Below are 23,270 nucleotides of genomic sequence, written 5' to 3'. Positions count from 1 at the left end.
TGAAGTGCTAAAGTATCTCCAAAACAAAAGTAAGTGCACCCTCACATTTCAGAAAACATGTTAGTGTCTTCTCATAGACAATGGAAATGAAACGTGGATATATTTTAGAGTGTCAGTGTGCAGTTTGTGTATCAGTACTGATTTACGGTCCTCTAAAAATAACTCAACAAACAGACTTTATTGTGTAAATAACTGCCAAAAGTAAGTGCACCCTCAGTAATCGTGTCTGAAATGTGTGTAAAGTGTGAATATTGTGTGGAGCACATCGTTCTCCAGCACTGCTTTAATCCTCCTGAGTGTGGAATTCACCAGAGCTGCACAGGTTGTTGCTGGGATCCTCTTCCACTCCTCCATAATGACATCACGGAGCTGCTGGATGTTACACACATGGAGCTTCTCCACCTTCTGCTTAAGGATCCAAACAGGTGCTCAATAGAGTTCAGGTCTGGAGACATACTTGGCCACTCACACAAATATTGACACTTTGGACACAGATTTAAAATGATCACTGAGGGTGCACTCTCTTTAGTTGGCAGTTATTTACACAATAAAGTCTGTATGTTGGATTTTCAGATGACAGTAAATCTGTACTGCTACACAAACTGCACACTGACACTCTAAAATATATCCACTTTACATTTCTACAGGTTTGTCCTTTGAGAAGACACTAACATGGTTGCTGAAATGTGAGACTGCATGCCTGAGTACAGGACAGGCCCGACTCTTTATTTTCTTTTTCTACGATTGTAGCTTTTAGATGTAAAACGCTAGTTAGCGCTCAGATCATCATTCTACTACTGGCCATGTTAATAATATAATACACTCATCATCAGTCACACTTCATATTACACCTCTTTAACGACTGTCTACATGTTTGACTGATATCACGTACAAATATACTGATTGTGTTCATGTATCTCAGCCTGATGGCTGTTTTTACGGCAATTCACAAAATAATAAAGCCGTTTACAGACGGAGAATATATTAAAGAAACGTTCATTAAAATATCCGCTTCTATTTCGCAAGGTCGCTCTCCCGTTGCCAGGCAACGATCCTACGACTTACCTGGGATAAAAAGTGGTGGAAATTGCTAACATACAAATATAATAGAAATCACACCAAATGCCACCTAGTGGTGTGACTATGTAACTACCTTACATTTAAATAAATTGTGTTCTATTCGTTTGAAGGTCAAACGTTTCGCGGCTCCAGGCGAATTTTATTTAAAAGGTAGTCATTGTAAAATCATTAAACAGACGAAAGAGATTCAATCTCACGTAATACGATCTATTTATATAGGCGTATATTTCTGTGCATCCTCGAGAATACGTGTTGACTAAAGAATGAAATGAGACCACGGTGAAGATTTCTGCAATATTAATATCGTTGAATATCGTTTCAACCATCGGCTTATGAAGCAGAGAAGAAAGCGTGTCTGCCGCCTTCACGGATGCAAATCACTAAATAGATTCTGAGTCATCGCGAAACAATGAGGCGTGATTACGTTTTCCAATCGCAATTGAAATTGAGTCAAGTGGAATTTTCAGTTCAAAACAGTGAAATGATGTCAGTGTCTCAGCAAACACCAGCATTTCATTTCTATGTTTCAGCTTCACACACCAGTGGAAACAGACACTCTGTAGAGAACATTTATGGGAGTGAGGAGGCCCAACAACCTGAAGTATCGGGAGAAGCTTGTAGAAGGTCACAGCAAGATTTTTATTAAAATTCAAGCAATGATTTATCAACACCACCAGAAAAACTAAAAAAACTAAACAACAAAAAAAAACCAATTAGGTTAATTTTGGACCCACTGAAAATCTTAAACAGTAACTAAAACCTGGAACTGATCATTTTATTATATTAATTCCTTGAAACTGACCACAGAGGAAATCATTATTAGCCAAAATGTGTTAAAAAGTGTTTTAAAGGCAACCATAGTGTGAACATTTTGTCACGTTGTTACGTAGTGAACGCAGAGAACCTTAAACCTTCACACTTTAATATAAAGTTAAAGGGTCAATAATTTCCGGTGTCTGATCACATCTTCTCTCCTGTTCTCCATCATACACAAGATCATATAAACATAAGGAACATGTGTCTCAAAAAGCGTAAACGTCGAGGTTTTTATTCTCCACGTTTACGCTTTTTGAGACGCATGTTCCTTATGTTTATATGATCTTGTGTATGATGGAGAACAGGAGAGAAGATGTGATCAGACTCCCTCACCCTCAGTGAAGATTCCAGAACGTGAAAGGAATCCAATAGAAACAAAAGCAACATGCACGTGTCTGAAAATCCATCAAAGACTTTGAACATTTTTAGTTAAAAATATACATACGGTACAAAATAAAGGGTCCACCCCAAAGACAGAAAAATGTAGTTTATTACCTCTGATTTATGTGTACAGTGTATTTGTTGAACAGACACAGCGTGTGTGTGTGTGTGTGTGTGTGTGTGTGTGTGTGTGTGGGGAAGCGCTTTAAACCCAGACTGTAAATGCATGCATGACCTTTATGGCACTCGGAGAGGATCAGAGAAATGCTGAGATCACTGATCTGGAGAAGTGTGTGGGAGATTATACTGGAGGAATGAGACGCACACAAACGCACACACACACTAATATAAAAACATATATTCCTCATTTTATTACTGATGGTAATATTAGACTCAGACAGTAAGAAATGGTTGTACGCCATCAAATGTCATGAGATATACACACACACACACACACAGTGTATATATATATATATATATAAATAAAGCCAGTAGAGCACTTTTATATATATATTCATTGGCCATTAAAGTACATTGATAAGCAACTGTGAAACACACTGATGAAAATCCAACCAAAAAAAAAGTCATAAAAAAACAGAATATTATCCAGCATGATAATGATGAAGAGGTGATGGTGAGCAAATCACTTGTGTGTGTGTGTGTGTGTGTGTGTGTCATTGGTTTAAACAAACAAACAAAAAACCCCACAAATGATGATGTCTCGACAGAACAGTGGTTCTGGAACACAGTGTGCGGTGGTGGTGCGTGTGTGTGTGTACCGTTCTGATACTGTTCTAGAAAACTATTATAGAAAATCACTATGATGGAGGGACAGCCACCAGTGCGGCCCACCAACACTCACCAGTACGCCAAATAACAAGCAGCAACTGGGGTCTCATACAGAACACACACACACACACACAACACACACACACACACACACACACACACACACACAGAGGATTCAGGATGCTTGCTAGTGAAACGGAGCACAATGACTGAAGTGTTTTCGTTTTCCTCCACATTCGGCTGTTGTTCTGTTCTTTTGGATGTTTTTACATTGATCACTGGATCATACTGATCATTTAAGGCTGCCCGAGTATCAGTATTACCCCTGAGCCCCTCTGAGCCACGCCTCGTTTCCGCTGCGTGCTCTAGTGTAGTGCTTCTCAACCCAGACCTCAATCATATTCTCACTTCTCCTCACACACACACACACACACACACACACACACACACACACACACACACACACACACAATAGATATAATAATATTGACATTCATAAACCGTCAAGTCTCAAGTGCAGGAGTCCCCAAACTTCCGCCCCACGCTTCAACATTTCAACGACGCCAGAGACGTATTTGAAATGTTTTACTCATATCATTTCTGTATTTGATAATAAAAGTCGGCTTTCAGTCCCTTTCGTTATTAATCGAGGTCGAGGCACTGATAGTGGTTCGATGGAACTATCGGCTATCAACAAAAAATATTGTCACTACGAGAGCGGCCTCTAGAGGCGAATCACTGACATCGCGTGCCGTTTCTTTTTAACCAGTATGACTGCGCGCTGCACGGAGAGCGCTACATGATATTTATTATTAATCATTTATTCATGAATATATTCATATTTATTTCCCTTATGCAAATTTTCATAATTTAGTACTGTTTTTATTTTTAAATCCAATATTCGTTGGTTGATTATTAAACGGTTATCGGCGAGTCCGAGCCAACCTCGCTAATGATATCTTTAAAATCCACTACCGATCGACCTCTAATTATAACATACCCCAGTTATAACATTGTGAGATTCACCCACCAAACATATGCATAAGTACAACTTCCAATGTGTAATGAATATGGAAAAAAATGTCATGATATATAACGTAACAATGCTGTTTTAATAGCCGATATTTCCCCTGAACAGTGATGCTCACGTGTCACAATAATAAACTAATCCAGCATTAGGAGGCAAAATAAATACGTTTAAAATCATAATAAAATCTCCACAATAACACTGCTAGTCACTCCGGCCCGATACAGAAATGATGTGGCCCTCACAGAAAACGTTCGGGGGCCCCTGTTCAAGTGTAACACAATATTCTGCCTGAAAGTCACATTAACATGCTTGAACATTTTCTATACACTGACACACACTTCACTTAACACACTGGCACTAAACTCTCCCTTTTTATTGCTAATGTTACACTCGGCTCGAGCGTCATTCTGAATGATCATTTAAATGTTGAAAACGACGTGATTTGTGCTGACGCAACCCTTAATAACAACACGATCACCACTAAATTGGAGACACACAATTATATCGGACGTCTTCGGATGTGTGAACTTTCCATTTTCCCTTCACTTGAACTGGGAGACTTGAACCAGTTCCAGCGTGATGATGCCCCTGGTCACACATCCAGCTCCATGAAGATCTGCTTTACATGGGTTGGAGTGGAAGATCTCCTGCTATTGAGCTCCAAAACCAATTAAACATCTTTGGGATGAATGTGAACACTGACCTCACCCCAGGAACCTCCTCACCTTCTCAACGACATCTGAACCTGACTGTACTAACAGCTTTAATACGGGTCTCACACTGTGCGATTTTGGCCACAATTTGGTTTAAATGTAGAAAATCCTAAAATTTGTATAATCTGAGGCTAAAATTTGCGATTAGCGCCGAACACGAGAGCTTCAAACCACCTCAGGGAAAATGTGGAAACGAGTCGATTGAACACGTATTGAGTAATGGAGAGAAAAGGAGTGTTTGTTTGACGTTTTTATTCTCGAGGCATAAAGAAAATGAAGGCTACGGATTGTTTTTGGTTTGCTGCTAGCTGCCATTAGCGACGGAGTGCAGGTCGGTTTTTTGTCGTACAGTCTGATATTATGACAACTGAGATCCTACAGTGTGATACTGGGATTATTTAAGTATTAAAAAAGAGTATAAAACAATCTCACAGTGTGAACCCGCATAATGCTGAATCATCTCAACGAGCAGATTCCGAATTCTAGAGGAACGTCTTCCCAGGAGAGTGGAGACAACAGAGACTAAATGTGGAATGGGATGTTCAAAAAGCACAAACCAACCTTATGGTCAGGTGCCACAAACTATATAGTCTATATAGTGTAAATATGCGTTGGTTTTTTTTTTTGGAAACAATTCCATGGACCACAACGAGTCTGGAGAACCCTGGTTGAGAAACACTGCTCTAGAGTTATCAATGCTCATGCAAAAGTAAAAAAAAAAAAAAAAAAAAAAAAATAGACTCAAGCGATTTGGAATTAATGCCTTAGACGGCTTTTCTCTTCTCTTTACTGCATCTGAGCCCACGGGGTCGATCGCTGGAGCCTGTGTAGGAACAAATAGGACTTGCTGCTGACTTCAGAGCTTCACATTCTCACCTCCTCAGCCCATATCCATTCCAATTAAGTGCGCACGCACACACACACACACACACACACACACACACACACACAAACACACAATAATACAAAATGTAATAAAAATGCTAAATGTGCACACTAACATACTTCCCTCTCAAACACACACACACACACACACACACACACACACACACACACACACACACACACACACACACAGCTTCTCATCCAAGCTTGTGAATATTATGGAAATTATGTTTCAAAGTGAAAAAAAAAAAAGAAAAAAAGAAGAAGCTGTGCCTTGAGGAAGGCGTCGTCATTAATTATGTGCCGAGAGGAAGTAACTGTACTGACTGAATGTTGTGTAATATAAAGCACATACACTATATTTAAATACTGCTTCCATATGTAACAGATCATTTACACTGATTGCACATAAAATCCGAAAAAGGTACAAAAACTAAAAGGATGCCGTTCGGAACCCATTATTCTTAGAGTCTGATCGGATTTCCACTCATCATCTGGGTTATGAGAACTGGAACTCTGAACAGAGTGCTGCGGATCCTCAAACCTGCACGCTCAACCGAAACTCCCCCTCCGATGCATCTTTCCGGCTGCTTCTTCCGTGCGTCTTTGCGTAAGGACACTTTAATAACGTAGGACTTTTGTCTTCGGGCGAAAGCGCGCATTCAAATTCTTAAAAAATATCAATATTTCACCGGCGTTAACGTCGAAGCAGACGCCAACCATCTCTTACACTTTGGTAAATCGTGGCGTTACAAAAATATCTCGCTCTGTCTGCTTTGGAGTTCATCGTAAATTGTAACTATTAAGGGAAAACCAGACTTGTGAGTGAGTTACATGACTAAAGAGGGTACAGTTTGAGCTAAAAATATGAGCGTGAAGCTCGGGTGAATCTAGCTCCCATCTCAGCTGTGCTATAACGTACTCCGTATGCTTCCACACAGCGCAGAAACCTAGAAACCTACATGCTTAACGGCCCACTGTCACCACATGCTATCATTCTGCTATCATTATCGCTGTACGAGGTGGTATCAAAAGTTTCGAGACTAATTTTGTATCAAGCCAACAGATGGCAGCACAAGGCTGCACGCACAGTCACAGGAAGCACCGACCTTCATAGGTCAGTGTGCGAAAAGACATTGTTTGGTGTACATTGGGAGCTGTGCAACTGGTGCTGTCCTGACCACGTGCGTTACCCTGTCACAGAGCTTCTCTCACACGTGACAACATGATCTCACTTCCGCACCCACCCTACTCGCTAGATTTGGCTCCTGCGGACTTAGCCCTCTTCCTAAAGATGAAGAGCTGACACTAAACGCAGGAGGTGCTTGACGCGCTGCAAAAAGAAGACTTCCAGGACACGTTCCAGATGAAGGCTGGGAGCGCTGTATTGCTGTGCAAGGGGACTATTTTACAGGTGATCGTGCGGAAATGTAAATAAATGTAGAAACTTTCTTGTAAACAGAGTGAGTCTTGAAACCTTTTCACACCACCTCGTAATCATATGAAATCGCTAAGACCCATGCTGAAAAACCTGAAATCCTTAAAGCTAAAGCGAGGGAGACGAGCTGCTGATGCCAGATCAGTGCTCTCCCAAACAGCTAGAGTAAACAGGAGCATTTTATAATGAAGGCCAAACTGTGAGTCTTTCTGCAAAAGGTGTCACATTAATAACAATAATAATAAAAACAATACAGTGAAACAAAAACAAAGTATAATAACAATCTCTAATAATGAATCCAACTGCAAAAAAAAAAAAGCATTGATCTAAAATTCTTCATCACTCAGTAATTAAGTAACACAAACTCAAATTAATAAAGCACAAAGATGTCTTGCAAGTTCCTCAAAATAAAAAAATTAAACCTAACTGACGAGAAATTATAGCAAAAATGTGCATGGGCCACTCGGCCAGGGATTGGAAAGCTGACTGGCAGTCTGAGGACACCTGGGGGCCGAGCATGGAGGTTCAAAGCTGCTGCAGAACACGTACGACCCTGTCTATGGACTCGGTGGTGGCGAAGGCTAGGTACTTGCAGCAGAGCCAGTCCTCCAGGCTGACTCCTCTGGCGCTGTGCCCAGCATCCAGCGAGCGCTCTGCGAATTTGATCATCATAAGCGTACGCTTCAAGTCCAGCCAGTTCTGCAGCGCGGCATGGCGCTGAATGGGAAGAGGTGTGTTGCGCAGGAGGTCATCGCGAGGCCCCCAGAGCAGACACTGCAGACAAGCGCGCGCTTCGGCCACACCGACGCGCTCCGACTCGTCGGTGTGGAGCAGAAGACCTGCAAGGCGCTGCAGGCCCTGAGAGTATAGGGAGCGTGTGGGGAGTGGAGGCAGTTGCTCCCTTTTTTTAGGTCCGGGAGCCTCGACCAGAGGATTGGGTTGGTGAAGCATCTCGTAGATTAGAAGGCCGAGCTGGAACTCATCCCCCTCAGTGTACTGCACGATGCTCTGCTGCTTGGCCTGAGAGAAGTTGCTGATGATGAGGCGAGCTGGACAAGCAGAGGAAGCGGACGTGGTGTTGTTGTTGGGCTCCGGAAGTTCAAGGTTGCATGGATCGCCTGGCTGGCAGTGCACAAGCAGAAGGTTCTTCAGGTGCAAGTCACAGTGTGACACGTGGTACGGCTTCATGTGCTCTAGGCCAGAGCAAAGCTGAAGCAGCAGCAGGCATACCTGGCGCTCATAGAGCTCTGGGTTGCGCGAATGTCTTGTTGCACCGTCCTGCACAAAATCAGCCACTGTCTGGAAAGGGACCTCACGTGTGATTACCACCACCCGGCTACGCAACTTCCCGCTTTGGCTCGCCAAATCCTCTGACACTGCTAAGTTCCCTTGCCCTCTCACGGCATGCCGCTTCCATTCAGACAGCAACTCTTTGCTCCCGCCGCTTTTCTGCTCCAGGGTTCGCTCCTCCTCTCTCTTTTCATCCTTCTCATCTTTGCTGGACTCCTCGTTCTCCCAGGGCAATAGCCGGGCAGGCACATCTGCAAGAAAGTGGCCACAGTCCTGCTGGATGTTGAAGTGCACAGAAAGGCTCTGTCGAACAGCCAGGCTGTGGAAGAACTGCTGCTGTGTCTCCTTTACCTTGTACCTGCAGATCTGGGAAATAAAGGAGATGAAGAAGTGAACTTTAACAAATGGTATAGAGGTGAGCAGAGCTGCCTTCCAACCAGGTGACACGGGTTTGATTCCTGCCCAACACAAAAACTTCTGTACCTATATTTGTCTGCGCTTGTCAATTTGCACAATTGCCACTATTTTTATTTACAAGTTGTTCAGTGATTATAGGTTTGTTCCTCATAATTGTGTGTTTGTCCCTAATAAGCGAGCCGGTGGCGACTGTGGCAAGGAAAAACTCCCTGAGATGTCATGATGAATTGTGATTTATTGTGTAACCATTGTTATTTATACTTTTATACAACTTTTGAATAGAAAAGATGCTACACTTGCCATTAAATCCACTGAAAACAAACATCTCATGTAATTCCCCCCCCGAAATGGTATCTGGAAAAGTTTCCCTAAAGTTCGTTGAGAGTAATTATTTAAACATAGTGTGCGAGTGCCGTGCAGAGTGGAGGCGGGAGAACGCTTTGACACAGAAGGCTTTTAATTGGGACTTTTCCAAGTGACTCGGTCTAAAGGATGTGTTTATCTACACGAGTGAAAATCATAAACAGTCTTTGATGTCTTTCGACACATACGGCTTTCTCATGCAAATAATCCAGCGCTCGCTCTCATCAAAAGTCTGCTCGTTTCACCCACACTCAAGAATGCTAATTGCCTGTCAGTCTACCGACTGCGCATTAAAAACTCTTTCAACTGGATCGGCTGAAGTACTTCGCTAGAGTTTAACTCTGAGAGAGAGAAAAAATAACAGCCCTACCTTTACAGCGTAGTTAATGAGCGGGTCCTTGGCATACGAGGCCGTGTAGTACACGGCGTCTTCTGCCTCACAGCATGGCTTGCCCGTGGTCAGTCGGAAGTGGGACCAGCTGTCTGTGCCAAAGCGCAAGTGGTCTTTTTGTCCAGCCATAAAGCGGTCTTCACAGCGGCCGGCTAGTTTGCACAACGTGTCGGCGTGGAGACTGCGGATTCGGCCTGCAACCTCTTCCCAGCTGTCTAGACCTCGGTAAAGAGCAAGTCTGTGCGATTTACCGGCTGCGAGACTCTCTGTGCTGCGGCAGCCAAGCTTTTCCCGATCTAGGGCTGTGCTGCTGTTGGCTGAACGAGAATGGCTGCTTCCCCCGGCCACTGGCCTCTCCAGAGAGTCTCCGGACTCGTCTAGCTGGCGGGCGTCCGAGCTGAGTGAGGAGCTCTGACTCGCCGTGTCCCAGGTCGAGTCCAGGTCATAGAGTGGATTAGCCACGCTCAAGCTGGCACCACCTGGCTTGGCCTCGCCCAGGGGCCGGCGGTTCATTGGGTCTCTGGTCATTGACGGCTCCGTGTTGGCGCGTGGCACGTTTTTCTTCGGCAATGGTGGCGGAGTGGATTTGGGGCCCATGTTGAATCCTTCCGATTCAGAATGGAGAGAATCATCAGCGGACTTGGGGTGTCTGGGGTGCTTTGCGGGAATCAAACTGGCCCTTGACTGACCTGAACAGTGGGGAATGGGCCAGAGAGGGACAATGACAATTATTAAATAAATGCACAGCGAAAACTCACCATTTATGAAGACAACTCTGAACAAGCCAAGATCTGCATAATTGAAAAATGAACGAATCACTCTTCGAGATGACTCGTTCTTCTGAGTCACATTAAAGACTCGTTCAAAATGAACAAATCACTCTGAGACGACTTGTTTTTCTGAGTCACATTCGAGAAGACTTGTTCATAAACGACCCGTCACTAATCTATATAAGCATAGACTATGAGTGACAGTGAGCTTGGTCTCTACTCTCTACTCATATTTATTTATGACAAGAGGTTAAATTTTATCACATTCGTTTTTTTCTAAAAAGACACTACACAGCTTTAATACCACTTCAATCTAAAACACAAAGTGTGGCACTGTTTATTCAGGCATTGAAAACACAGTACGCAGGAATTATTACACAGGAAGTCCCCAAATTACGACAGAGATGACAATATCGTAAAACAAAACATGGCCTAGCCGACCCAGCATGGGGTAGTATACTGTCATTTGTTAATAATTATAAATAGGTAATTACAAATAATACAATAACTAGTTAAAACTTTCTTTCGGCTTCACCCATTAGGGGGCATAATTACATAATTCAGCAAAACAGCTATCTTTCCACTACCATACTCTATAAGCTTCAGAGTATATATACTGTATATATTCTGTTAAAGATGAACACATAATAAACACAGCAATCTGACGGGATTCATTTGGCGATTTTCAATAATAACTACTGCAATTAATGAAAAATCAACGGAAATGCAGCTGCAGCTTCGTCCTTTTTAAGACAGTGTGTTACCTCGGGGTAACACACTGTCTTACCTACTGAATTACTTTCACCTTGTAAACTACATTCTAACACTTTATGCAACGACATTTAATAGATACTAATTCTAATTTCAATAGACTGAATAAATGAGTTGAAGTTCAGAGACAGAATTTTCTCAGATTGTCTATTAACTGTCCACTGATACAGACACTCCAACAAATAAGTATTGATTTGTGCATTTACAGGAAGTCCCTTTAAGTACCTCTGAACCTAAAGTAGTCCTTTCAGCTTTGCACTTCAACCCTTTCAACTTGGTAGTAGTTGGAGATGTTATAGCATTTGTACAACAGTATCGTTTATACACCAAAATACAATGTGATACCTCTTGAATCCTTCCAGGATTACTGGCACCTTTCATAACTGGTTGAACTGAGGTTTGAAGTTTGGAACTCAAACAAATATCGAAACTTTTTTATACCACTACAAAAACAATTAAAGTGCGATTGAGCACAATCAAGTGGAATCAACTGAACTGCACTGAATATCAGAACCATCATGCATTGTGTTCAGACGAGACAAAAATCCAATATTTTTAAGATATTGAAACTGAACTGCCTACAAGGAGAACAATGAGATACAGTAGCAGACTGGAAAACGTGGAGGTGAATCATTAATGCTTTGGGCTTGAAGACTGATGGCAGATTGCTGGATCTTTAGTACCAGAATATCTCAGCCCGAAACCTGGTTGCCTTTGCCAGGAGGTTCAGTCTCGGCTGGAGATAAAACCTTTCAATAACCTAATGAGCAGGATGTGCTTCCAGAAATCAACCGAGAAACATGATGTAATCAAATTTACTGTATCTAAAAAAAAAAAAAAAAGAAAAATTAATATGACAAAGACAAAAATCTCACGTACAAATTGGATTAAGCTGTAATATTTACTTTCACTGGAGTTGGTTAGAGACGGGGTATTTTTTTATTTCTGTGTGTTTGAATAGAAAATTCAGGCCTTTGGGCAATCCGAATTAAAAAAAAAAACAACTCAAGCGTACATTTGATTTATGACCATGTCCTGCTGTAATAACTCTCCTGGACGTTCAATTCCTTTTCCCTGAAAGTGGTCCTTCTATGAATATTAGTTTAGTGTAAATCATGCAGGTGACGACTACATCCTTAAGAAACCCTACATGAACTGTGCTGTTCTGAATGCCGTGTGTGTGTGTGTGTGTGTGTGTGTGTGTGTGTGTGTGTGTGTGTGTGTGTGTGTGTGTGTGTGTGTGAGACTGTATGGCAGTTTATACAGTATGGTGGATGTTACTTACCTAAGTTGGTGTATGTTGCACTACAAGAGCTGGAGGCAGTGGAGTGTGAGTGAGAGTGCGTGTGTGTGCCCTCCTCGTCCTCTGGCTCTCCTAGACTGATGTTGGGCGAGAGGGGGCGGGGCACGGGGTGTGTCGAGAGGCCGGGCGGCTCCTTCACGGTCGGCAGTTTCTGCTTGGCTGGCAAAGAGGCGATGGCAGTAGGTTCAGTCTCCGGGCCCTGAACAGGCATCTGACTGCAGGAGATGGAGAAAATACAAACTCCTCAACATCTGCACAACGGTCTGTTCTGCCTTGTAGAGCATGAGATCAGACCTGCTTCATCCTACTGTTCTCAAAGTATTCCATCTAAATATCATTTTAGATTCTGTTTCTATTCACATGTTGGATAGTTATAATAAGCATTTCACTGTCACCATGTCGGAATTTGATCTGATCTGTAATGAACATGTGACATGTGAACGATTGTTATTCTTTAATAGGGTGAAAAGGTGATAAAGGCAAGAAAACTTTACTGCCTCCTTCTGTCATTACTTTTAATGGAGGATGTTTATTATTAGTACTTATTAAATACAGTTTGTATTGTGTCACAGTGCCAGTGGGCACAGCTGTAAAAACACTCCGAGGTTCCCGCTGTGTGATCTCCCATGATGCCTAATGATGCCTTATATGCTTCATCAAACATGTCCACTTAAAATACAAGCTCTGAAGAAGGAACTCAGCTGAGGAATAGAGGGCAGAGCTGAACTACATGACTACATACTATTTCTATTTTGCATTAAACATCGTTCAATTGAATCACCAAGTTGCATCGAGATAAAAGTTGATCATGTGATGCATCCATTTAAAAAAGTGTGCATAGAATATAATTTGACTTTTTTGTTTACAACACAAAGCAATAGAAGTAAGTATGTAAGGATTATCTGCTGAAGGATAACTTGGATTCTTTTAGATCACTTGCACAAATAAAACACTAAAAGTAACCGTAACCGCCCTAAAAACACATGGTGAGCTGCTCCATGTTCTCATATCTCTGGAAGCCAGAAAAAGTGTTAGAACTTGTTCGAGTTGCCTGAACCAATGACCGCTTTGCAGTTTCATGGCTAATGAGGCAAGTGCACACACACACACAGCCATAAACCAACACCCCAGTCAGAGAACGGCGCTTACCTGCTGTTCTCGCTCACACAGCTGCCCATTACTTAAAAACTCTCACACCTTCAGGCCCGAAGGAGGAAAAAAAATAAAAATTCCTCAGTGGATAACCTTCTTTCCTCCCGCCTTTTCTTTCTCTGTACTTTCAGGTATTTTAGCTAGCAGCTATACTCGGCATGCCTCTTGACACACCCTGTGCTCTGTGCTCACAAAGGGCAGAATGATTAACACTTCCTTTACCTGGGAGACATGCTCTTATAGCAGCCCCTGTCTGTGGATTAGCAAAGACTCCGCTGAAGTGTATCGTTTCAAAACTAGGCTTAAGTTCTTAAACTTACATAGAAAGCCTCGTGAGGAAAAATATATCCATAGATTCTCATGGGGCAACACATAGTACCTTCCTGCAATCACTGCTAGGCTTTGTTTAGAATTCACTCAAACACAAGCAGCAGAAATTACCTGCTACCAAACAAATGATATCAGCACCATCAAACTCTTTAATGCAGAGGAAACAGAAGCTGCAACTGAAGTGGTATTTACATGCATTTAAACACTGTTTAATGCAGTTCAGAGGGACATGCGATGCTTAAACCTGCAGTTACAAATGCATTTATAATGTTTTGATATTTTATACATAAAACCTTGACCTGCATGTGTTCCCTCACTACATCAATAAACCTCCTCCTCGTTCTTCCTCTTTTCCTCCTTCCTGGTGTCTCCATCCTCAGCATTCTCCTACTGATATACCCCATGTCCCTCCTCTGCACATGTCCAAACCATCTCAATCTCACCTCCCTCACCTTGTCTCCAAAACGTCCTACATGCGCTGTCCCTCTAATAAACTCATTTCTAATCCTGTCCATCGTCATCACTTACAACGAACATCTCAACATCTTCAGCTCTGCTACCAAGATTATAAAAAAAAAAAAAAAAAAAAAAAAAAGAATGAAGAAACTTTAAATGTGAAATTAAAACCACCAGTAAGTCGCTGTCAATAAGTGAGTCATTGCGGTTGAAACGAATCATTTAAATAAGTGATTCATTCAGGAACGAAAACACCATCATGTTGCTCAGAGACACAAAACAGTACTGCGACCTTGTATGTAAAAGCATTGAATAATATACATGATGTAGGAAAGTCAGGCAAAATGGGTTTAATAAAAGAAAAAAAGTCTCACAGGGACCTTGGAAGGGATAAGATGTTAAAATGCCTCTTTGTTTACACCATGATTTGCACCAAATGGCCACCATTTTAATGTATACTCAAAATTAACAACAAGCATAAACCTGGCCTAAGAAACCCTGTCACCTCTCTTCACTTTCCCTCTCGAGTTAAAAAAGTTCCTCGGGTACCAGTGACTAGTCCGCCTGTCCCTCTCCTCTCTCTGATCTGCTTGATTCATCCTCATGCCCTCCCTCTAGTTTGAGTTCTCTTTAAATAAAAACCACTCTGTACAGCAGGAGATGGTTCCACATCAACAACCCAAAGATCGCTAAAGTTACTGAGCAACTCAAGAACTTTGAGGATTGTTTCAGACTGTAATTAATATCAACAGTCTACTACAATGTGCTCAGGACCACAGGTGCACTTTTAAACAATGATGGAACTGTAATGAATGCACATTCAGCGCCACCCAGATGAAGACGAGTTCCCTTTGGAGTCTGCTTCCTCTCAAGGTTTCTTTCCTCATGCCATCGCTTGCTCATTGGGGACAAACCCACAATGGTAAAGAACAAACTTATACAATCTATTATAACCGTTTTATCTCTATAAAGCTGCTTTGAGACAATGTTCACTTTTTTATATATATAATTATCAGTAGATGCGCTACACATCCATAATAGAAAGCACTTACCTCATCACTTTGCTGATCAAAAGGCTGGCTCTGCTCTTGGGTGGGCCTGGTTGGTTGTATGACAGCACTCCAGTTGCCCCTGCATTACATTCCTCCACCCTGAGTTCTGCCTCCCCATCGCCTCCTGCCCCACTGTCTGGCTTATAGGTGAATATAATGGTGGGTTTCTGGTTGGGATCATCGGTTTTTGACTCAGAAAACCAATGCTGCCTCTGGAGGGGAGGAGGAGGTAGCATGGTGATAACAGTACCATCCAAGCCCACAAGCTTTCCTTTTTCTTTCTCTTTCTCCGCTTTCTCTTTTTGTTCTTCCTCATCTTTTCGCCGACGAAAGAAGCTCTTGAAGGAGATCCAACGCTTAGGCCTGTTACTGTCAGCAGAACGTCTGCCTTCTACCCCGGGGCTAACATCCCCGTCACTCGGCCTGGAGCCTGTGGGTCTGGTCCAGTTGCTGAAGTGCCTCTGAAGCAGGTTGCTGGCATGGTATGGGGAAGAGGTGGATCTGGGTGGAGGGAAGGGGGCACTGGGTTCAGATTTTGGACTAGTGCAAGCCTCGGCTGCTGAGGCACTCTGGGACTTTGGCAAGAGCTTGGATGGCATGTGCGATTTGGACAGGCTGCTGTCTGGAGGGCAGTGGAGAGATTTGGGTCTGCTGAGAGTACCCTTAGTTGCATCAGGGGGAAGAGAGTAGAGCTCCTCAAAGCTGCAGGTTTTGCTGTGAGCAGAAGGCGAGTCTGGAGGAGATTGGGGTGGCTGGATTGAGGCTACTATCTGAGACAGCACCTTGCTGGCCTTCTCCCTGTGCCCTGACCCAGTGCTAGAGGAGATCTGGCCCTCACTGCTGCCTGATGCAGGTAAGTCATCACCGGTGTTAGAGCTACTGTTGAGTTTAACAGAGCTGCTTTTTGTCAGACTGCTAGACACAGTGCTAAGAGTTGGAACAATATTTGTTCTAGGGCTCGAAACAGTAACGGAAATGTTGGCTGATGGACTACACTCTGGAGTATTTTTGCCTTTGTCACTGTGAGCTCCTGCTCTTGTGGTGTCCCTCTCTTCCGTGGTGTCAGTCGAGACAAGTTTTTTGAGCTTGTGCTCTGTTGGTGAGGCCTGAGCATTCTCAGAGTTGCCGATTTCCTCATACGTGTGGCTGGCTACTCGACCTCCTGTTCCTGGTTTGGCCTGCGGCAGCTCACCACATACACCCAGAAAGCTTTTATACACCGCCAGATTATCATATGCACTTGGGTTAATCACAATGGGAACTTTTACTGCATTCTTGGAACTACGTGCATACGTGGGTTCATCTCTGATGATGATTGGGAAAGGAGGCATGCCAGCATTGTTGTAGCTGTTGAATTTGATCTCTGACAAATTAGGTGACTTCACAGGTATGGTGCGTGAAGAGGAGATACCAGCAACCGGGGAGGTGGGAGCTGATTTATGGTTAACGTGTCTGGGAGGGACTGATGATCCCGAGGGCGTCCCGCTAAGCAACTCTACTTTGGGGAGCTTTTGCCGAGGGCTAGTGCTAGACGTCCACACCTCCTGATAACGAACGTTCCCAGGCTTCTTACAGGACGGGCTAGATGTAGCAGCATTGGCCAAGGCAGTACTTAAAGAGACTGGGACTGATTGAGAAACCGAATTCAATGGAGATATTGGAGTGGTTGGAGATACTGCTGAAGACTTGGGTGAAAGGGGAGTTTTGGGTGATACAGGTGATTTTGGAGAGAAAGGAGAGGCTGAGAGGGGGATGTTTTTTGAGGCTCCTGGGTAGGGTGGAGGACCCAGTGATGTTGATGGGCATTTAGGCTTAGCAGTGCTCTCAGTAGTTTGTTCCTCAGTGCTGGCCATAGATGCTGATACATCAACCACAGTGTAAGGCTTACAGATGGGAGTTTTTTCCAAACTTACTACTCTGTAAGGTTTAGGCTGTTCCTCTGTTGGGCTAAAGCTGATCGTGATTGGCTGGCCAGGGAGGGCCTGTGGAAGAGGGCCGCCTTCTCTCTGATTGATGTCTTGATCCTGTAATCTGATCGCCAATACAGCTTTGTGCGTCTCAGTGGCTTTAGGTGAGCTAAATGCTCGGCCCACTGGATCTTGATGTACTGCAGAGTCTCTACTAAACGGAATGGGGTGTAACCCGTTAGGCTGGTTGCGAGAAACACTGCTTCCACTGCTGGAGGTGCAGGAGTCTTCAGGCAGAGATGACGACGATTCTGGTGAGGTGATAGATTCTGAATTAGACAGGAAACCACTGCCCTGGGGGTTGGAGCCATATGGAAGCAGGCTGGGTGCTCCACTGGAGACCATGGAAGGGTAACTATTTAGAATATCATCATAGCCGTCGTAGTCGACAGCACAGATCCGTTGCAGGGAGCGGTTCCGCAGAGGTACAGTGTTCCACTTCTTACCAGCTGCAAAGGGAACTGGAGAAAGTGTTGCAGCACGAAAATTAGCAAAGCGTGGCTGGCCCCTCATCCGGATCTCCATAGCTAAAAGCTCTTCATCACTCTCATCCCAGCTCTCATGCTCACCGTCATCACTCTCACTTTCCTCTTCATATTCTTCATCCTCCTCTCCATCAACAGAAAATTCTGGGTAGCAGAAGCGCCCCCCTTCGGAACTGATAATCTCAGCGCTGTTGCTCAAAGAGACATGTTTATTTGCACTACTGCTATGACCCAAGGCCAGACAGCTGGCTGCAGGCAAGCCTCTCTCCAATGAGCGCCTATATGAACAGCTGATCCGGCCCAAGAAGTCGTCCCTATTGGAGCTAAGATCCGAGTCCAAACCTGCAATCTCCTTTAACACATCAGTTAGGCCACTGTTATTGTTACTGCTCGGTGGGCAGAACGAGGCAAATCCCCCCATCTCTACCCTTTCATCATTTCTCTCATTGTTGTTTGGTTCTGTGGGCCTCTTCCTGTTAAAGCTATTGTGATTCCAAATGGTAAACGCTGAAGCTTTTCCAGACTCTGCCCCCTCGACCAGTTTTTGAGCATTTCCTTCTAAATCTAGGCCAATTCCGGAGCATGGGAGCATCATGGTAGGCTTTACAGCAATTGTAGGCTTTTTTGCTACAGGAGGGCGAAACTGGCCCGAACGGGAAGAACTGCTGCTTCTCTGAGGGTTGCTAGCAAGGTTAGCGTTTGTAATAGCCCTGACACCTGTGGGTGATGGGTGGTTAATGGTATTTGTGCCACCTGGAGACGTGTGACTGTGTTGGCTGAGAACTTGTTCAGGGGGATACTTGAGTGGACTCCCCTCAGGTAGGCAGTGCAGACTCTTGGGCTTGAAGCAGTTCTTGCACTCGCCTGGCTTCCACACGTGTTCAGTAAAGGTGTTGCAAGCAGACATGTCTGCAGTGCTGACAGCAGCACACTCAGTGGACAGGAAATCGCTCCATCACATGGCACAGCTGCCGCACCACTGCTGCTCACCGCTGCTACAGTCCAGAGGCAGTATAGCAACTGTTACTTACTGACAAATCCACCTGAAAAACAAATATATTTATGGGTTAGGTGCTATTCATTACTATTGCAATATTTATCCTGGTATCATTTTATGATTTATGATAGTGCAGGTATTACAGGTCAACCGACAGTGGATTTTACAGATACCGAAGTTGGAAACTCAACCGATTGTTTTAATCTTTTAAAATGAATACTGGATAAAAAACACACACACACACACACACACACACACACACACACACACACACACACACACACACACACTCCATGTAAAATAGAACTGAACTTATTAAAAAACAAAACAAAAAAAAACAGTACTGTATAATGAAAATGTGCTGAGGAAAATAAATACAAATGTATTAATTAATAAATATAATTCTATAATTATTACATTGTAAATAATAAATATAATATAGTGCTCTCGGAGCACCGCTCAGTCTCACTGGTAAAAAAAGAAACAGCACGTGGTGTCAATGAGCGGACCAGAAATGAGAAGATCTATCGGTATGGATTTCAGAAATCAACGATTGGTGCAAAACTGATTAATCGGTCGACCACTAGAAGGTAATTACCAAAACTGCTCTAATATCTAAACTTGCATTTTTTGATAGATTCCAGCAGGGGGTGCAGTGTGCCTGATGCTTGGATATTTGATTCAAATGACCATATTTTAACTGAATATCACAAAGAAACCTGACAAGAAAATAATGTACCTATGTGTGTGTGTTTCTTTAACAAAAAGATACGGTGGATAAAATGTACACTCTATTCTGCATTCACACACAGTAAGAGAAAAATATGGGAGGGAGGGCGAGAGAGAGAGAGAGAGAAAGAGAGAGAGAGAGAGAGAAACCGTCAAGCATTTTTCCGCTCTATATTTAGCACTCGGATAAGATCGCTTGCATGTAGTTTTTCAGCCCCAGCTCGACCTGCAGGAACTCACACATGACCCAGGCCCACCTCCAGTTAACCTCATTTAGAGAAGCTAAAAACAGCAGGTAGTTTGAATAAAAACTTCAAAGAAACAGAACATCATTTGACCAAATCGGTGTTTACTGTAGGATTAGCATTACACCTGACCTTATGCCTATAGCATAATAAATTCCCAGGTTTGAGGTTTATCTGACATTGCTTGCCTTCCTTTCTAGACAGTTACCTTCGAAAATGAAAGCTCTGATGCCACATGGAATTGCCACCATTTTACTGGAATGCTACCGTCTAGCAGATGGAGCATTCAATCTTCCAGATGTGGAAAAGGTGCAAAGGCAAGTATGTAAATGCTAATCATGGAGCAGCCTTGGGTGCATGGGTACACGCTTCTTTAGCCTTGCATACCAGTGCCTTAATATTTTCAATGATAAATTCTACACCGATCAGCCAGAACTTTATGACCAATAAGTGGTGAAGTGAGTAACACTGACTCTCTCTCCATCATGGCACCTGTTAGTGGGTGGATTTATTTATTTGGCAGCAGGTGAACTTTTAATCCTCAAAGTTGGTGTTAGAAGCAGAAAAAAATGTGTGGGCGTAAAGATTTGAGCGAGTTTGACATTTTGAGAAGTTTACAGGTTACAGTCTTCTTTGTTGTGTTTAATATAAAATGCTCTCGTTGCCTTGGATGACCTGGACGCAGACTTTTCCCTGCTGACCCTGTACTCTCCTCCACTTCCAACACAGCTGAGTTCTCATGGTCAAGCGAACCCGTAACTTGAGCATCCCAAATAAACAATCATGGCATTATTGACAACAAATTTCATTATCGATTATTATTCATTTGATTGATGAGTTGTTGCAGCCTCAGTCATGAGTTCACAAAACTTTGCCCATATTTTCTAATTATCTTTGTATACATTTATATAAATTGGGTACATAAACGCTCGTTTTAAAACGTCCCAATATAGTGTCAATAAACGCTCGTATAAAGGAGTCAATTATTTATCATCGCAAAGGTTTTTCAACTAAAAAACATCTTATTAAGAGTGCCTGGGATTACCTACTGCACAAAGACATGAGACATGAGACATGATGTGATCAGAGTCACATCTGGATACGTGAGAAATCAGAATGAATGCAGACTGAGGAAAGCTGAATCATTGTACAGTAAAGAGAACAGATTCCTGTTAAACCATAAACGACTCATCAGAAGGTGTTTCAGATCCCTGTTCCGTCTCCTTCAGGGTTTATACTCAATTATTATTTACTTACAGTCAATCAACCATTTTTACTAAAGTGCCAATAAATCTGCAGTGTGTGTGTGTGTGTGTGTGTGTCAGAGTGGACTGAACTCTGATCCTGGAAGTCCACCTACAGGAAACATCACAATGTCTGAAACAAAAGGAAGTATCCTTCAGACAGTAGCACATCTTTTCTCATCTCTTTCCTTATCTCTCCTTTTTTCTCCTCTCGCTTTTATACACTTTATTATCTTCTCATCATCTCTCCTTTCCTATTTTCTCTGCATTTCTTATCTTCTCCTCACTCCTCTCTTCCTCTCCTCACTCCTCTCTTCCTCACTCCTCTCTTCCTCTCCTCACTCCTCTCTTCCTCACTCCTCTCTTCCTCTCCTCACTCCTCTCCTCCGTCACCTACAGCAGTTTCAAGCTGTTTCTCTTTCTTGGGCTTTATCTCTATGTGTCAGATGTAAATGTTCTGCTTTGATGGGCGACACTGATGAGCTCTCACACTGATGAGCTCTCACACTGATGAGCTCTCACACAGACCTTTAGTTTAGAGAGTAATAAAGCGAGAGCAAGACAGAGAGAGGAAGATTGAGAGATATTTACTTGGCAGCTCTAAACTGAGGCAATACTGAGAATCTGTCTTCTTTATCATAATGGTGAGAACGTTCTCAGGTTGAAGATGGAAACTGACTGCAAGGTTTGTTTGTGTTAGTTATTTTATATTCGCGTCATTAGACTGAAAATTCTGCTGCTCCAAATCACTCAGAGAAAGTAGTGCTAATAGTCACATTACATTTATTTTATTAAATAATCAAATAATAATAAGCAAATCTTAGAGAGAGACTTCTGTGTACGCGTGTGTACGCGTGTGTGTACGTGTGTGTGTACGCGTGTGTGTGTATTCGTGTGTGTACGCGTGTGTACGCGTGTACTCGTGTGTGTACGCGTGTGTGTACATTAATGTACGCGTGTGTGTATGTGTACTCGTGTGTGTGTGTGTGTGTGTGTGTGTGTGTGTGTGCGCGTGCGTACGCGCGTGTGTACGCGTGTGCGGACAGTGGGGTCTTTAGAGTCACCAGACAAAACTACTCTTTATATACAGTCATGTGAAAAAGAAAGTACACCTTTTTTGTTTTCTATGGTTTATGCATCGGAACATAAAACTCATCTGGTCCTCATCAGGTCTTAAAAAAATACAACCCCAGATGAAGAACAACTCATAACACACTACTCCATACCTGTCAACACTCGCGTTTTTCTTGGGAGTCTCCCGTATTTCACCCCCCCCCCCCCCTTCTTCCCCTCCTGTTTTGTTATTGCTCTTGTGAAACTCCTGTAATTTGTATGGCCCAAACCTCCTTTTATGAATAATCACAGAGATATTTTATTTATTTTATTATTAAGGATGTCCAGTTGCTCGTATAAAACGAATTCAGCTCACACAATGGACACAACAAACAAATTTCAACCCATTTGTAACCACAACCTGGCAACCCACAACCCAGCTGCACTGCTGATCTCCAGACAGGTAGCAGACGCAGAACATCGATCAGTGTTTGAAATGGAAGAAGAGTCAGGAGGAGCTCCAGCAAAACAAAAGAACAAGAAAAAAGATAATAGTAGACACACAGGCCTTTCGCAAAATGTGTTGCACTGATGTGAATCTCGGACACGGCGGGGAACATGACATTACTGTACCGTACTGTACGTGAAATCACGTCAACACCTTTATTAGTGTCCGCTGCTTAAACTTTCTGCATAGAAGGAACACTAACACCAATTCATGCCACATAATTGTCTCATTTATTTAAATCATAACAAAAAGAAACATGAATAAGTCGCATTATCACTGTTTTAATCGATATTAATGATTATTATATATGTATTAATGTGTTACAACAAATCACAAGCTCACTTTTGGACTTCACAGAACTTCCTCTCATTCACCGGCCCAGTGTGTGTCATTTATTTATTATAATCGTAGAGTGAGACTGTAAAACATTCTATCTATGCTAATCATTTATTGACATTTTTCTAAAAAGAACAGTCAGCGTGTTCCTCGGCTCCATATGCACTCAGCTCTGTTTGGAGGAATGAGTCATGCATTATTGAGCACTGCTCTGAAAATAGACGTAGACAAGGCCATGAAATAAAATCTCACAGGCATCCAAATGTCTCATCATCTGAT

General features: G+C 42.9%; 1 protein-coding gene across 3 annotated transcripts in view; it reads right to left on the bottom strand.

Annotated features, from left to right (window-relative positions):
- Window positions 1–2,625: 2,625 nt before the first annotated feature.
- peak1 (pseudopodium-enriched atypical kinase 1) overlaps window positions 2,626–23,270 on the bottom strand; it is a 67,336-nt gene continuing 46,691 nt past the window's right edge. For all 3 annotated transcript variants that reach the window (XM_083546094.1, XM_083546093.1, XM_083546095.1), the window contains 4 exons: window positions 15,428–18,922; window positions 12,420–12,652; window positions 9,573–10,282; window positions 2,626–8,788 (listed from right to left, as the gene is read on the bottom strand). In XM_083546094.1, the coding sequence (XP_083402220.1) occupies window positions 7,658–8,788; window positions 9,573–10,282; window positions 12,420–12,652; window positions 15,428–18,786 (5,433 nt within the window). In that variant the 5' untranslated portion in view covers window positions 18,787–18,922 and the 3' untranslated portion in view covers window positions 2,626–7,657. The remainder of the gene's footprint in view (window positions 8,789–9,572; window positions 10,283–12,419; window positions 12,653–15,427; window positions 18,923–23,270) is intronic.

This window comes from Silurus aristotelis, assembly GCF_946808225.1.
Source record: "Silurus aristotelis genome assembly, chromosome: 7".
Lineage (NCBI taxonomy): Eukaryota > Metazoa > Chordata > Actinopteri > Siluriformes > Siluridae > Silurus > Silurus aristotelis.
Note: the sequence above shows the minus strand (reverse complement) of the source record. Positions and strands in the feature narration are given on the sequence as shown.